General features: G+C 39.8%; 1 protein-coding gene across 1 annotated transcript in view; it reads right to left on the reverse strand.

Annotated features, from left to right (window-relative positions):
• Positions 1-499: 499 nt before the first annotated feature.
• Positions 500-16,876, reverse strand: part of C4BPA (complement component 4 binding protein alpha) — a 48,403-nt gene continuing 32,026 nt past the window's right edge. Inside the window, exons 9-12 of the mRNA XM_066361869.1 lie at positions 15,911-16,099; positions 3,019-3,189; positions 1,856-2,031; positions 500-919 (exon numbers count right to left, since the gene is read on the reverse strand). Coding sequence (XP_066217966.1) covers positions 740-919; positions 1,856-2,031; positions 3,019-3,189; positions 15,911-16,099 — 716 coding nt within the window. The 3' untranslated portion in view covers positions 500-739. The remainder of the gene's footprint in view (positions 920-1,855; positions 2,032-3,018; positions 3,190-15,910; positions 16,100-16,876) is intronic.

The following is a 16,876-nucleotide window of genomic DNA, read 5'->3' on the forward strand; positions in this document are numbered from 1 at the left end:
TTTCTCTCTCTCTCTCTCTAAAACTAAATAAAATATTTTTTTTAGAAAACGAAAAAATGAGAACCAGATCAGAGGGAGGACTTGGGAAAATACAGGCGCTGCCATGCAGGCCTCAAACTTATCAGTCATTCCAAGTTTGTTCTCTGAAGATGAAATAAGTGGGTCAGACACATCGTAAATTCCCTTTGTGTAAGGCAAAAGATACCAGGTACCTTAGTGAGTCAGAGACCAAGTGCACGGGGGTTTAGACAAGGGTACAACTCCCTTCAAATAGGAGAGAATGGACAAAGTTTTGGGCTTGTGTTGACATTGAATGTAAATCCGGGGGACCTGAGTGATTGGCACATGGGGAACTGTGGAGTAAAGGCAATCCAGGAAACATAACTGATGTGAATCCAAGTCCATATTCAAGGCCCGTACAATAAAATTAATGTATTAACTTTGTGTACTGGGTTTACAGACCTCCTTTCAAGGAGTCCTAATGACAACAAAGACAAAATTGTGCTTGATAAGTAAGTTTTTAATGAAAAAAAGTGCACTTTATATCCAAAAAAAGTGAAAATGTGAACCACAACATGATCAATAATTCTATAATCTCAAAGCACTAGTAAAAACATTAGCAAATTACCCTTTCTAGATATTTATTACAGTGAATTTTGGTGCCAAAAGGATGGTAGAGTTACTAAAGTAAAGTGACCCACATTGAATGGAAGGCAGCAAGACACCTTGCTCTCCCTCTTCATGGAAAAATTAGTGACTGTTCCACAGTGGATTTCCTCTCGTCTCTCTGTAGTTCCAAGAGTTCGATTTCCAAAGACAATTTATACAACTCCAGGGCCATTTTCACATCCTCCGGTCTTGGGAGACACTGCATGAGTCTTCTGCCTGCTAGGACCTGCTCACAGCCTTGAGGGGTCTCCTAAAAGAGATACAGGTGATGAGTATGGCTGACAGGTTTCTAGAACTCCAGATCACGACAATGGCGGGACTACAGGGTCAGGTCCAAGACCAAGCCCAAGATTGATAGCTGAGCAGAAAAGCCAGAAAACACCTCAGGCCCCATCAGACTCTCCCCCAGGGAGATATGGATCTGCTCCGGACAGCTTCCCAGAGGCCTCTGTGGGGACCAGAGGCTATTTTGGCTAACCATTCAGAAGTAGAACAGAGTGTATCATATAGTCTAGAAAAGAAAAGTTAGGAGTTAGTCCTCCCAGGTCTCTGAGACCCTCCTCTCCTTAAAGGGCTTAGTATTTCCTGTTCTCAAGTGAGAGCAAGAAAACTTAACAACCTAACTGATCAGAGTGTTTCGAGGGAAAACAAGAAAGTTCTTTTGAATGACTCAGAAGTAAGTCTTGGCCCCTGGCTGGATGGCTAAGTGGTAGAGCATTGGCCTGACGTGTGCATGTTCTGGGTTTAATTCCCAGTCAGGACACATGGGAGAAGTGACCATCAGCTTTGCCACCCCTCCCCCTCTTGCTTCTCTCTCTCTCTCTCTCTCTCTCTCTCTCTTTCTCTCTTGCAGCTATAGCTCAGTTGGAGCAAGTTGGCTGCAGGCACTAAGGATGTCTCCATTATCTCTGCCTCAGGCACTAAGAAGAGTTCGGATGCTGAGCAACAAAGCAACACCCCAAATGGGCACAGCATCACCCCCTAGTGGGCTTGCCTGGTGGATCCCAGACCAGGTGCATGTTGGAGTTTGTCTCTATCTCCCCTCCTCTGACTGAATTAAAATAATAATAATAATAATTGAATCCTGGCAAGTCAGATCTTGCCTTTCCTGGCTTGGACAGTGCTTTGGGGTGCACCATTTTTAAGGTTTGTTAACACATGAACTTCTTTAAAGTGTTCCACTTACCCACTCACACTTGGGCACCTCTGGGTTCCAGCCACTGTTTCCCAAGCAGGTGATATTTTGGGAACCGACCACGCCATAGCCAGAGTCACACTGAATGGTGACAGTATCAGATTCAACAAACTGATCCTTATCCATAAATAGCGTTCCATGTTCTATCTCTGGTTTCTGACACAGAGCTACAAAAAGAAGCACAGATAAGCAATCTGTAAATCTAAGAAAAAGACATGATAACAGGCTAGAATTATAAAGCTGAATTACATATAGATACTCCAAACTGTTTTAGCTTTCTTTCATTTTGATAGTAATAATATTAGTTATTATTTTTATTGAGCATTGGTTCATATCAACTTTCAGGGTTAAGTATTTGATTAATTATCACCTTTAAATCTCACTCCGTTCTATGAAGTGAGCACTGTTATTATTTCCATTTCATCAAGGAGAAAATAAAACACAGAGAGGTTAAAAAACTTGTTCAAAGATATAACCTGTTTAAATAACATGACAAGGTATAAAAAATGCACATGACCCCAAATTCTCAGCTGTCAAAGCAACTATCCTTCATATCATGATCCTCACAAGACACTAGGGCTAAAATTTTCTGTCTTTCCTATTGTCATCCTGTGTGCGATGGAGACAATGGTGGCAAATAATTCCTGAAGTTGTTGATGGCAAAGTGATATTAAACCTGTCTGAATGCAAAAACCAGACCTGATCTTGACTCCTCCTGTCCCCATGACAGGTTGGCAAACTGGGAGTCCCCCCAGCATGCCTGCACCATGGGCAGGTGGTGCCCTGCACGTGGTCTGATGGAAATGCCTGTTACTTCCTGGTGATTGGAATTAGCTCACAAGAGCCTATCTTCATGCCAGAGCAACTTCCCATGAAAATTTCACCACAGGCCACAGCCACACTCAGAGAAAATGCACCACCTGTAGACTGTTACCCAAGGAGGCTGAATTTTTTAACTTGGAGAAAGAAGTAAGAGAGATTAATGTTCCTGTGTGCCCCTTGTACTTTTTGCTTTGGGTACCATTTGAATATAGTAATTATTTAAAATAAATCAAGTCAAAACAAACATTTTTGTCCTGCCTCTGGCTGGAAAGAAACCTTATTCTCAATCCCTTTATGACAGTTCCACCCACTTAGCCATGAGCTGGAGTTACCTTTACACTGAGGGGCTGGGGCTGACCAGCGCGAATTACTGCAGGAGAGAGTGGCCCTTCCGATCAGGGCATAGCCTCTGTCACACTCATATTTAACTTCCACATCTTGGAAAAAACCGTTTGAAATTTTTTTATAATGTCCATGGGCAATGATTGGAGGAAAACTGCAACCTTGGTGGTAAGACATAAAGCAAGAGAGCTTGAGTTTACCGAATATAAACAACAACACAGCCCAGAATCAGTGTGGTTTGTGGGAGGCTCTGTCCTGTCCAGCCATCTTCTCTGCTCATGGGATCATTTAGCCAAACCCTGATACCTGCGCTGCCCTCCTGTAAGCCTCATGCTGAACAGCCACCATGGCACCCTCTTAGACCACATGGTGGTCCTTTCCATTATCTTCAAAAGTATAATATGAATAAACAAAATTGGTCCAATCTCCATATTGGGTCACTGGCCTATGGGTTAAAAGTAATCATATCCTTGAAAGCCAAGTAGAAGCTACTGATCTAACCTAGACCCCTCCCTGTTGAAGCAAAGAAACTAAATTTAAAATACACATCATATTAACCAATGTCACTTCAATAAATTTAAATATAAATATATATTTTTTATTTCTTTTTTTATTAATTTTACTAGGATGACATCAATATATCAGGGTACATATATTCAAAGAAAACATGTTCAGGTTATCTTGTCAATCAATTATGTTGCATACCCATCACCCAAAGTCAGATCGTCCTCCGTCACCTTCTATCTAGTTTTCTTTGTGCTCCTCCCCCTCCCCCTTTTCCTCTCCCTCCCCCCCTGTAACCACCACACTCTTATCAATGTCTTAGTCTCGTTTTTATGGCCCACCTACTTTTCATATATATTTGAAGAGGAAGAAATTAGTGCCACTCTTAAAGAACTAAAGATGCAGAAGTGGTTATTCCCATCATATCTCCCTTTACTTTCCCAATCTGTATACAACAGAAATTAGAATTCTGAAGAATTATAGTAGTCTATTAAAAACTCAACATGATAGAATCTAAAGTAATCATGAGCATCTGAACATCCAAAGACTATCACATTGATCCAGTGTACCAATGGCATCATGTCAATTCTATTGAATGAACAAGAAGATGCTAGCATGATATAAGATAACGGGGTGGAAAAATATATATATATCTGCCCTCAATTTCTGGCACAGAGTTTCTAAAACCCTTGTAATTTCCTACAAGATAAGAGCACTAGGAGTATCTTTTGTTCTAATGCGGTGACTCTGGTGAGTTTGTGGATGGAGGCTCATCACCAGAAATACCAAGCTATGATTAGAAGCTTTGAATTTTTCCATCTTCCAGAGAAAGCCTGGAAACAGAATTAGCAATTGATCATGCCTACATGAGAAAGCCTCATTAAAATCCCGGAAGTAGGGGGTTAGAAGAGCTTCGGGTAGGTGAGCACATCCACCTACCAGGAGGATGAAGCACCTCTACTCCACGAGCACAGAAGCTCTATGCTTATGACTCTCCCAGACTTTGCCCTGTGTATGTCTTCATCTGGTTGATCATCAGTATCCTTTATCATATCTGTTAATAAACTGGTAAATGTAAGTTTTTCCCAGAGTTCTGTGAGCCACTTTAGCAGATTAATCAAACCCAAGGAGGGGTAAAAAATACCTCTGATTTGTAGCCAAGTCAGAAGTTGGGGGTAATCTGGGGACCTATTATTTGTGATTGGCATCTGAAGTGGGCTGGGACCATTCTTGTGAGAGTGAGACCTTAACCTGTGGGATCTGACACTACCACCACAGGTAGATAATGTAATGATTGAGTTAAATTGTAGGACACCCAGTGGTGTCATGAGAATTGTGTGATGTGGGGAAAACCACCCATATTTTTGGTGACCAGAGTATTGTCAATGTTTTGTGTGAATAGTAAAGGAGACACAGGAGAAACACAAGATGAGAGAGATTGGGGTTTTTTCCAATTCACATAATGATGCCCCAGAGGACATAAGGTAATGATTCAGGTTTTGCCACATCAGTAAAATTGTTAGAGGTCTAGGGTTCAGGGCATACTAGGCTATCCCATCTAAACTAAAGTCAAGTTGTTGTAAATTGTACATCCTGACACAAAGAAGGTACCACAATACCTAGCAGGCCTTTTCAGATTCTAGAGGCAGCATATTCCATATTTGGGAATATTATTCCAACCCATATGCTAAGCAATGAAAAAGAGTCTCAGGTTTGAATGGGGTCCCTATTAATTGGCCCTAGAATCCTGCAGAATCTATGTACTGAGGTGGCTATGGTAGGAAAAGATGCAAATGTCAGTGGGACAATCACACCATACAGACCCTTGAAATACTGAATCAAGGCTATGCACTGCAGCAGAAAATTTTGCACTTTTTGAAATATGATTCCTGGCATGTTGCATGGTCCTCATAGAGACAGCTCCTGGCCTTGGGTCATCAAGTGACCATGAAGCCAGAATCACTCATCATGATCTGGATCTGTCAAACCCATCAAGTTATAAGGTCAGAAAGCCTTATACAATCCACTATAAGAAGGAAGTGGTCCATCTGGGATTTAGCATGAGCAAGACCAGATGGTACAAGCAATCTGCATAAACAAGAGCCCAAATCTTGCTTGTATCTGTCTACTGTTGCACTAGTGCCTCTCCCTTAGCTCACACTTACAGCTGTATGGCTATATGGGGTGTCCATTACAACCAACTGACCCAACAGACAAAACCCTGACCCTGGTTCACAAATGAATATTTCTGGTATGTGCGTTCAAACTAAATAGGATGGAAGCTGCATTGGAGCCTAATCAGGGTGGTCTAGTAGTAAGGGAAAACCTTTCTTACAGGCAGAGCTTTAGATGGTACATCTGGACATTCTACTTTTTTGAGAAAAGAAGTGACCTAAGGGTAGATTCAGTTAGCGTTTGTGGTCTGGAATAAATGGATTATCTGTAAGAGCCAAAGATTGGAAGATTGGGCACAAGGAGATCTGGAGTAGAAGCAGGTGACTGGATGTATAGGGGTGGCCAGGAAGTAACGAGTTTTTATTTTGCATGTTAACACCAGGAAAGAACCCCCAACTAAAGAGGTATTAAACAACTGAGAAGAAAATAATGTCTTAGCCAGCAGAAGTCAGTTCCCCTCTGTCATCGGCCTCACCAGGACTGTCACAAGAGGAAAAGGAGCAAAGTGGCCATGGTGGCATGGAGGAGGGACAAGCATCAGCTCAACAGTGTGGACTCCTACTTACCAAGGCTGACGAGCTATTGCTGTCACCAAATACCCACCCTGCCAGCAATAACGCTGTCCCTGATATGACACTATCTTTTGAGACAACCAAAAAACCACTTGGTAGTAAGATGACTCTATTGGATTCCTTTCCACCTGGAAGAAACAACTATTTATTCTGACAGAAATAGACAATTCCAGGTATGGATTTTCCTTTTCCGCCTGCAGGACTCCAGTCAACACTGTTATCTGAAGGATTCCAGAGTGTATAAACAATCAGCATAGGATCCCACTACATGCACCTAGAAAACCCACTCGCAGCAAAAAAAGGTGTGGTATTAGGACACAGCCATGGAATGCACTACTTATATTATAGCCTGTGTCACCCAGAACTGCAGACCTTTTAGAACATTGAAATGACCTGCTAAAGGCTTAAGTGAAGTGCCAGTTGAAAGACATTACTTTTACCACAATAGGACTCTACAATATCCTCCAGAACACAGTATTCACTTTAAATCAAAGAAGGACCTTTATACACTAGTAGGCCCCCAATAAAATAAAATAAAGTCCATGAGCCCAGAAACCAAAAGACATTGGGGCATGAGTAGCCCCAATAACATTCATTTTATGTGAACATTTGGGGAAAACAAGCTTCTAATTTCCTGAACTCTGGGACCTGCAGATAGAAAAGTCCTGGTAGACAAAGTGGAAACACTTCTACCAGGGGAGATGAGATGCCCATTGATTTCTAAACTATAACAGATGTGCCCATCACTTTGAAGCTCCTTTGGGCTCCTTCTTTTCACAAGGCAAGAACAGGAATCACTATTCAATTGTTCCTGATCACTGACAAATAAGGTTATGGGAAAACAATGGGAGAAGGAACTTAAGTGTTTAGCACTTAAGTATGGTCTTGATGAGGGAAAGGTAGGTATTTCACACTGAGAGATAGTCTGAAGAAGGGCTTAGACAAAGCAAAAGAAAGAAAGGGGGAGATGACGTCAGCGTAATGGCGCGGTAGGAAGTGATACGGATAAATCTCCCCCAAAACTCAACAAGATCTTCAACTAGAAACAGAAAAACCTATCCTTGGAGCCTCCAGATGTTTCACAATACACCCAAAGGTATGGTCGAGTGAAAAATTGGCTAAATATATAATCAAACCCCGAAGGAAATAGGGAGTAAGAAATGCTCCGCTTTCCTCACTAACCTTAACAGGGCGGCTTTCACTGGGAACTGAGAATATAGAAACTGAGGCGGGTAAAGGGGGTGAATAGATTCAGGCCGCGGCACAAACGGCCGAACCAGGCTGTAACACGGAGATCCAAGCAGAGGAAAAACTGTTCCTGTAGCAACCCGGGCAATACAAGCTAAGACTCGCGCCAAACCCAGACAAAGAAAGACAAGTGGGGCAGCCATTTTCCCCGATCTCCTGGTCGGCATGTGCAGATAGTGGGCGAGACATTCCTCCGAGTGCCTCAGCAGTGGGTGCCCGTGTTATCCCACAGAGAGGCAGAGGCAGAGGCCTTTGTGTGGGCCAAAAGTGGAATCTCCAGGCAGCCCCAGCGCCCTGAGGGAGCCGTGCACAGGGAGGGAGTGAGAGCCAATTCCAACGCTGCAATTTTTCCATGCGGGAGGGGTTTCACTCAGAGGGTGAGGTGGCTGTTTTGATATCCAGGTCAGTGTGCACGGAGAGAGGGCAAGAGATTCCTCCCAGCACCTCAGGAGTGGGAGCCCATGTTATCCCACAGAGGGGCAGAGTCAGGGGCCTTTGTGTGGGCCAAAAGCGAAATCTCGAGCTGCCCCAGTGCCCTGAGGGAGCCACGCACAGGGAGGGAGCAAGAGCCAATTCCAATGCTGCAACTTTTCCATGTGGGAGGGGTTTCACTCAGAGGGTGAGACTTCCGGCATGATATCCTGGTCTGCGCGTGCAGATAGTGAGCGAGAATTTCTTCTAAGCACCCCAGGAGTGGGTGCCCACCTGTGTTACCGGACAGAGTGGCAGAGCCAGAGGTCTTTGAGTGAGCGGAAGCCCCGCCTGATTATGCTAACAGCTCTGACTGACTGAGCCTTACCCAGAGCCCTGTGCTGAGTGGGAATAGAGTAGGGAGTGGCCAGCTCTTTGAGCCTCTAACTATCCAGGCAGAGGCAGCAGCAACCCCATACCTGGATTATCAGGCTACTAATTGAGGAAGGAAAGACTAGGAGAGAGGCTCCAGGAACACGGACTCTCTCACTGTCGGAGCCTATAAATGCCAAGGAGCCTCGACTGCCAACGAGACTGAAGCACAATACATGACATCGCCATAGAGACTTATCAACTGCAAAACTCTACCTGAGCGTGCCAAAGGGGCAGAACCCAGGGTACAGAGTCACCGACCAGGAAGAGGGAGAGAAAAGAAAAAGCAAGAAGATAACCTCTCAAAATCAAGAATAATCCGCAGACTTTATAACCTATCCCATTTTATTATATTTGTTCGTTTCTTTCTCATATCTTCATTCTTGATTTTTTTTTCTTTTTTTCCTCCTCAAATTTGGTCGTTTAACTCTCTGCCGGTCTTACTCTCTCCTCTTCATGAACTACACTACCCATAAGTGTTACAGCTCCCATTATCTTTTCTTTCCTCTTCCTTTCTCTCTATGAGGGTTGCACTCCAAAACCCTTAACTAACTCTCTCTCTCTCTCTCTCTCTCCTCTTTTTTTTTTCTTCTTTTAGTGGTTCCCTCTTTCTCTCTCTCTCTCTCTCTCTCTCTCTCTCTCTCTTTCTTTTCTCCCTCTATATTAGTTTCTTCCTTTCTCCTTTACGTCTCCTCTCATTCAAACCTCAATAACGAACAAATTATCTTATCTGGGACTCAAACTTAGGTTTGTGGATTTTGGGGGGTTTTTACTTCACCTTTTTAACTCACTAGCAGTACTCCCATCCCTGGCTCTCCATTTTATCTAGTTCTTGTTCCACTAAATACAATAGTAATTTTTTAATTTGTCTCCCCATTTTCCTGTTTCCCTCTTACTCCTCTCATCATAACTCTTAGTCAACCAACACCTAAAAGCAAACCATTTTATTCTTGACCCCAATTTTTTTCTTATTTGCTTTTTGTGGGTCCATACCCCCTTTTTTTCTGGGTTTCTTTTTGCCCCTTTATTACTTCTCCCCAATTCAGGCCCTCCAGTACAGGCATTGTTTGTTCTATTTAGTACGATATAACTCACAGTTCACTACAAGATTTTTTTTTTTTCTTTTCATTTTTCTGAAGCTGGAAACAGGGAGAGACAGTCAGACAGACTCCCACATGCGCCCGACCGGGATCCACCCGGCACGCCCACCAGGGGAACGCTCTGCCCACCAGGGGGCGATGCTCTGCCCATCCTGGGCGTCACCATGTTGCGACCAGAGTCACTCTAGCGCCTGAGGCAGAAGCCACAGAGCCATCCCCAGCGCCCGGGCCATCTTTGCTCCAATGGAGCATTGGCTGCGGAAGGGGAAGAGAGAGACAGAGAGGAAAGTGCGGCAGAGGGGTGGAGAAGCAAATGGGCGCTTCTCCTGTGTGCCCTGGCCGGGAATCGAACCCGGGTCCTCCGCACGCTAGGCCGACGCTCTACCGCTGAGCCAACCGGCCAGGGCTCACTACAAGATTTTCTCAAGAAAGAGGGGAGAGGAGAGGAGAGGAAAAAAGGAGGGGGGGAATAATTTCCTTTTTTTAATTTTTTATTTTATTTTATTTTTCTTTATTTAATTATTTTTTTTAAAAACTTCGATTTTTTATTTTTATTTTTTTAACTTTTTATTCTTTATTAAATCTCATTAATACTATCAACAAAACCACCCTCAGATGCCATTAAGGAAGAGAAAATCGAATATCGTGGATACAAAAGAAAGAGAGATAACACAGATAGATGAAGAAAAATCTATGGAGAAAAATTTAATATATTGGAAACCTTGGAGTTAAACGACAGAGAATTTAAAATAGAAATCCTAAAAATACTCAGAGATATACACGAAAACACAGAAAGGCAATTTAGGGAGCTCAGAAAATAACTCATTGAACACAAAGAATATATTTCCAAGGAAATTGAAACTATAAAAACAAATAAAACAGAGAGAAAAACTCAATACACAAGCTGAAAAATGAGGTAACTAGCTTAGCTAATAGAACAGGCCAGATAGAAGGTAGGATTAGTGAAATAGAACACAAACAGAGAGAAGAAGAAAGAGACTCAAAAATTTAAAAAAATGAGATAGCCCTACAGGAATTATCTGACTCCATCAAAAAGAATAACATAAGAATAATAGGTATATCAGAGGGAGAAGAGAGAGAAAATGGAATGGAGAACATACTCAAACAAATAATAGATGAGAACTTCCCAAGCCTGTGGAAAGAACTAAAGCCTCAAATTCAAGAAGCAAACAGAACTCCGAGTTTTCTTAACCCCAACAAACCTACTCCAAGGCATATCATAATGAAATTGGCACAAACCAACGGCAAAGAAAAAATTCTCAAGGCAGCAGGGAAAAGAAGAATACAACATATAAAGGAAGGCCCATTAGATTATCATCCGATTTCTCAACAGAAACTCTACAAGCTAGAAGAGAGCGGACCCCAATATGTAAAGTCCTGAAAGAGAGGAACTTTCAGCCACGAATACTATACCCATCAAAGCTATCCTTCAAATATGAAGAAGAAATAAAAACATTCACAGATACAGAAAAGATGAGGGAATTTATCATCAGAAAACCCCCACTCCAGGAATTACTAAAGGGGGTTCTCCAATCAGATACAAAGAACAAAGAAAAACAAAGTCACAAGTAAAAGCTCCAAGAAGAACACAATAAAACCAAATTTAAACTGTGACAACAACAAAAAGAAAGGGGGAGGAGAGGATGGAGATTAACAGTAGCAAAGGACAATGGAGTGCAAAAGTACTCACAAAATAGTGCACTACAAGGAACAGAGTAGGAACCCCTTTCATTACTTAAAGGTAACCACCATGAAAAAACCACCACAGAAGCACATGATTTAAAAAAGATAGCAACAGAGGAAAGATGTATGGAATACAACCAAATAAAAACAAAAGATAGAAAGATGAAAGAGAAAGATCAAACAAGACACAAAACTAACAGAAAGCAATCTATAAAATGGCAATAGGGAAATCACAAGTGTCAATAAGTACACTAAATGTAAATGGATTAAACTCGCCAATAAAAAGGCACAGAGTAGCAGAATGGATTAAAAAAGAAAATCCAACTGTATGCTGCCTACAAGAAACTCATCTAAGTAACAAGAATAAAAACAAATTCAAAGTGAAAGGCTGGAAAACAATACTCCAAGCAAATAACATCCAAAAAAAAGCAGGTGTAGCAATACTTATATCTGATAATGCTGATTACAAGACAGCAAAAGTACTCAGAGACAAAAATGGCCATTTCATAATGGCCAAGGGGACACTGAATCAAGAAGACATAACAATTCTTAACATATATGCACCAAACCAAGGAACACCAAAATATATAAGACAGCTACTTATTGACCTTAAAACAAAAACTGACAAAAATACAATCATACTTGGAGACCTCAATACACCACTGATGGCTCTAGATCGGTCATCCAAACAGAGAATCAACAAAGATATATTGGCCTTAAACAAAACACTAGAGCACCTGGATATGATAGACATCTACAGGACATTTCATCCCAAAGTGATTGAGTATACATTTTTCACCAGTGTACATGGATCATTCTCAAGAATTGACCATATGTTGGGCCACAAAAACAACATCAGCAAATTCAGAAAAATCGAAGTTGTACCAAGCATATTTTCTGATCATAAAGCCTTGAAACTAGAATTCAACTGCAAAAAAGAGAAAAAAAATCCCACAAAAATGTGGAAACTAAACAACATACTTTTAAAAAATGAATGGGTCAAAGAAGAAATAAGCGCAGAGATCAAAAAATATATACAGACAAATGAAAATGACAATACGACATATCAGAATCTCTGGGATGCAGCAAAAGCAGTGATAAGAGGGAAGTTCATATCACTTCAGGCATATATGAACAAACAAGAGAGAGCCCAAGTGAACCACTTAACTTCACACCTTAAGGAACTAGAAAAAGAACAAAGACAACCCAAAACCAGCCGAAGAAAGGAGATAATAAAAATCAGAGCAGAAATAAATGAAATAGAGAACAGAAAAACTATAGAAAAAATTAATAAAACAAGGAGCTGGTTCTTTGAAAAGATCAACAAAATTGACAAACCCTTGGCAAGACTTACCAAGGAAAAAAGAGAAAGAACTCATATAAACAAAATCCAAAATGAAAGAGGAGAAATCACCACGGACACCGTACATACACAGAGAATTATTGTAGAATACTATGAAAAACTTTATGCCACTAAATTCAACAACCTAGAAGAAATGGATAAATTCTTAGAACAATACAACCTTCCTAGACTGAGTCAAGAAGAAGCAGAAAGCCTAAACAGACCTATTAGTAGAGAAGAAATATAAAAAAAACATTAAAAACCTCCCCAAAAATAAAAGTCCAGGCCCAGACGGCTAAACCAGCGAATTTTATCAAACATTCAAAGAAGACTTGGTTCCTATTCTACTCAAAGTCTTCCAAAAAATTGAAGAAGAAGCAATACTACCAAACACATTTTATGAGGCCAACATAACCCTCATACCAAAACCAGGCAAGGATGGCACAAAAAAAGAAAACTACAGACCAATATCTCTAATGAATACAGATGCTAAAATACTAAACAAAATACTAGCAAATCGAATACAACAACATATTAAAAAGATAATACTTCATGATCAAGTGGGATTCATCCCAGAATCTCAAGGATGGTTCAACATATGTAAAACGGTTAACGTTATACACCATATCAACAAAACAAAGAACAAAAACCACATGATCTTATCAATAGGCGCAGAAAAGGCTTTCGATAAAATACAACACAATTTTATGTTTAAGACTCTCAACAAAATGGGTATAGAAGGAAAATATCTCAACATGATAAAGGCCATATATGATAAACCATCAGCTAACATCATATTAACTGGCACTAAACTGAAGGCTTTCCCCCTTAAATCAGGAACAAGACAGGGTTGTCCACTCTCTCCACTCTTATTTAATGTGGCACTAGAGGTTCTAGCCAGAGCAATCAGACAAGACAAAGAAATAAAAGGCATCCATATCAGAAAAGAAGAAGTAAAGGTATCACTTTTTGCAGATGATATGATCCTATACATCGAAAACCCCAAAGAATCCACAAAAAGACTACTAGAAACAATAAGCCAATACAGTAAGGTTGCAGGATACAAAATTAACATACAGAGGTCAATAGCCTTTCTATATGCCAACAATGAAACAATTGAGAACGAACTCAAAAGAATAATCCCCTTCACGATTGCAACAAAAAAAATAAAATACCTAGGAATAAACATAACAAAGAATGTAAAGGACTTATATAATGAAAACTATAAACCATTGTTAAGGGAAATCGAAAAAGATATAATGAGATGGAAGAATATTCCTTGTTCTTGGTTACGAAGAATAAATATAATCAAAATGGCCATATTACCCAAAGCAATATACAAATTTAATGCAATTCCCATCAAAATTCCAATGACATTTTTTAAAGAAATGGAGCAAAAAATTATCAGATTTATTTGGAACTATAAAAAACCCCGATAGCCAAAGCAATCCTAAAGAAAAAGAATGAAGCTGGGGGCATTACAATACCTGACTTCAAACTATATTATAGGGCCACGACAATCAAAATGGTATTGGCAGAAAAACAGACACTCAGACCAATGGAACAGAATAGAAAACCCAGAAATAAAACTACATATATATAGTCAAATAATTTTTGATAAAGGGGCCAACAACACACACTGGAGAAAAGAAAGCCTCTTCAATAAATGGTGCTGGGAAAACTGGAAAGCCACATGCAAAAGAATGAAACTGGACTACAGTTTGTCCACCTGTACTAAAATTAACTCAAAATAGATCAAAGATCTAAACATAAGACCTGAAACAATAAAGTACATAGAAGAAGACATAAGTACTAAACTCATGGACCTGGGTTTTAAAGAGCATTTTATGAATTTGACTCCACAGGCAAGAGAAGTGAAGGCAAAAATTAATGAATGAGACTACATCAGACTAAGAAGTTTTTGCTCAGCAATAGAAACTGATAACAAAATAAACAGACAGCCAACTAAATGGGAAATGATATTTTCAAACAGCAGCTCAGATAATGGCCTAATATCCAAAATATACAAAGAACTCATAAAACTCAACAACAAACAATCCAATAAAAAAATGGGAAGAGGATATGAACAGACACTTCTCCCAGGAAGAAATACAAATGGCCAACAGATATATGAAAAGATGTTCATCTTTTTTAGTTATTAGAGAAATGCAAATCAAAACTGCAATGAGATACCACCTCACACCTGTTAGATTAGCTATTATTAACAAGCAATAGCAATGTTGGAGAGGCTGTGGAGAAAAAGGTACCCTCATACACTGTTGGTGGGAATGTAAAGTAGTACAACCATTATGGAAGAAAGTATGGTGGTTCCTCAAAAAACTGAAAATAGAACTACCTTATGACCCAGCAATCCCTCTACTGGGTATATATCCCCAAAACTCAGAAACATTGATACGTAAAGACACATGCAGCTCCATGTTCATTGCAGCATTGTTCACAGTGGCCAGGACATGGAAACAATGAAAAAGCCCATCAACAGATGACTGGATAAAGAAGATGTGGCACATATACACTATGGAATACTACTCAGCCATAAGAAATGATGACATCGGATCATTTACAGCAAAATGGTGGGATCTTGATAACATTATACGAAGTGAAATAAGTAAATCAGAAAAAACTAGGAACTGCATTATTCCATACGTAGGTGGGACATAAAAGTGAGACTAAGAGACATTAATAAGAGTGTGGTGGTTACGGAGGAAGGGGGAGAGGGAAAGGGAAAAGGGGAGGGGGAGAGGGAGGGGCACAAAGAAAACTAGATAGAAGGTGACAGAGGACAATCTGACTTTGGGTGATGGGTATGCAACATAATTGAACGACAAGATAACCTGGACATGTTATCTTTGAATATATGTATCCTGATTTATTGATGTCACCCCATTAAAAAAATAAAATTATAATAAAAAAATAAATAAATAAATAAAATAAAAATTAAACATCATTCAGACTTAAATATAAATAAAAATAAAAAAAAAGAAAGAAAGGAAATTTGGAAAAGCAAGTCCAAATAGATTTGGATGAGTCTTGCTCTTCAGGTTAAAGTATATGGCCAGAAAGAAGGAAAGAGGAGAGAATAAATACCAAGAAACAGAACGCAATAATTCAAAACTCTAGCTGATCTATTAGATGTGGCCAAATTTCAGTGATTCAGAAAAGGAAACCAGGAAGGTCAAGAGAATGGGAACAACCAATAGGGAAAAGAAAGAAAGATTTGTACTAAAGACAGTGCTTTTGAATAAATTTATCCACTCCAAGAATCATGCAGAGTAGACAAATTCTTTTACTTACTTTGAAGCCTTCCTTAATAATGCCCATTACTTTGATATGAAGAAACTTCTAAAATATGTAACATAATTTCATAAGATCTTACTCTCAGCACATGTTGGGGTTCCAGGACTCCATGTGCCATCCTCTTGGCAGGTCGCTTCAGAGTTATCATATCTTCCATGACATGAATATGTAATCGAGTCTCCATAGAAATAGGCACAGTCATTGGTGAAACGCCTTTTACGTTTAATGATTTCGCCATTCTTCAGCTCTGGTACTGGGCAACATACCTCTGAAAAATACAAAGTGAGGCTAATGGTTAGTGAAATCACCATGAGGAGGCTCCTATGGCTAATAATCTCATTTCTACCTCTGGAGGAACTCGCCACAGAAGAGCAATTGGGGAAACAGACAAGGGTACGTGAGACACTTTGAGTCCTTGGCTCCCTGTCCCTGATTTGCAAAAGTAGTTCAATCCAGCCATTTCCCTCCAATTAAATAATTTCATTGGAGCCTCCAAAATGAGAAGTTGGATTAAACCTATATGAAATGTCAATTTTCAAAAATTTTCAAGAGCAATAACAAATAACATTTATCTCCTTATGGCTTCATTAGGGTTACATCATTATTAAGCTTTCTAATATCTTATACTTCTCTAATCACATAAGAAAGGATGCTCTCCAAAAGTTTATATCCACCTGACAGTGAATGTATAGAAATAAATTTAAATATTTTCATGGCCAGGATTTTTCTTTTTTGATGCCAAATTTAAGATAAGTAACTATTCAGATTCTTTTATTTTTAATGCAGTAAGAACTGATAGAAGGATATAATTTTTTATTCATTAGTAGAAATACTTTCAGATAGAACTTGATATTATTTGATGTAAGGGAAAATATCAGAATAGAATGAAATTCTTTATTCTGCATTTTAAGAGCTTGACTAGCACTACAATTGTAACTGGGAATAAATATACTATGTTACTGCCTAACTGGTGGTGGTGCAGTGGATAGAGTGTCAAATCAGAATGCTGAGGTCGCCAGTTTGAGCATGGGGTCACCAGCTTGAG

The sequence above is a fragment of the Saccopteryx leptura genome, chromosome 2 (assembly GCF_036850995.1).
Source record: "Saccopteryx leptura isolate mSacLep1 chromosome 2, mSacLep1_pri_phased_curated, whole genome shotgun sequence".
In the NCBI taxonomy this organism is placed as follows: Eukaryota; Metazoa; Chordata; class Mammalia; order Chiroptera; family Emballonuridae; genus Saccopteryx; species Saccopteryx leptura.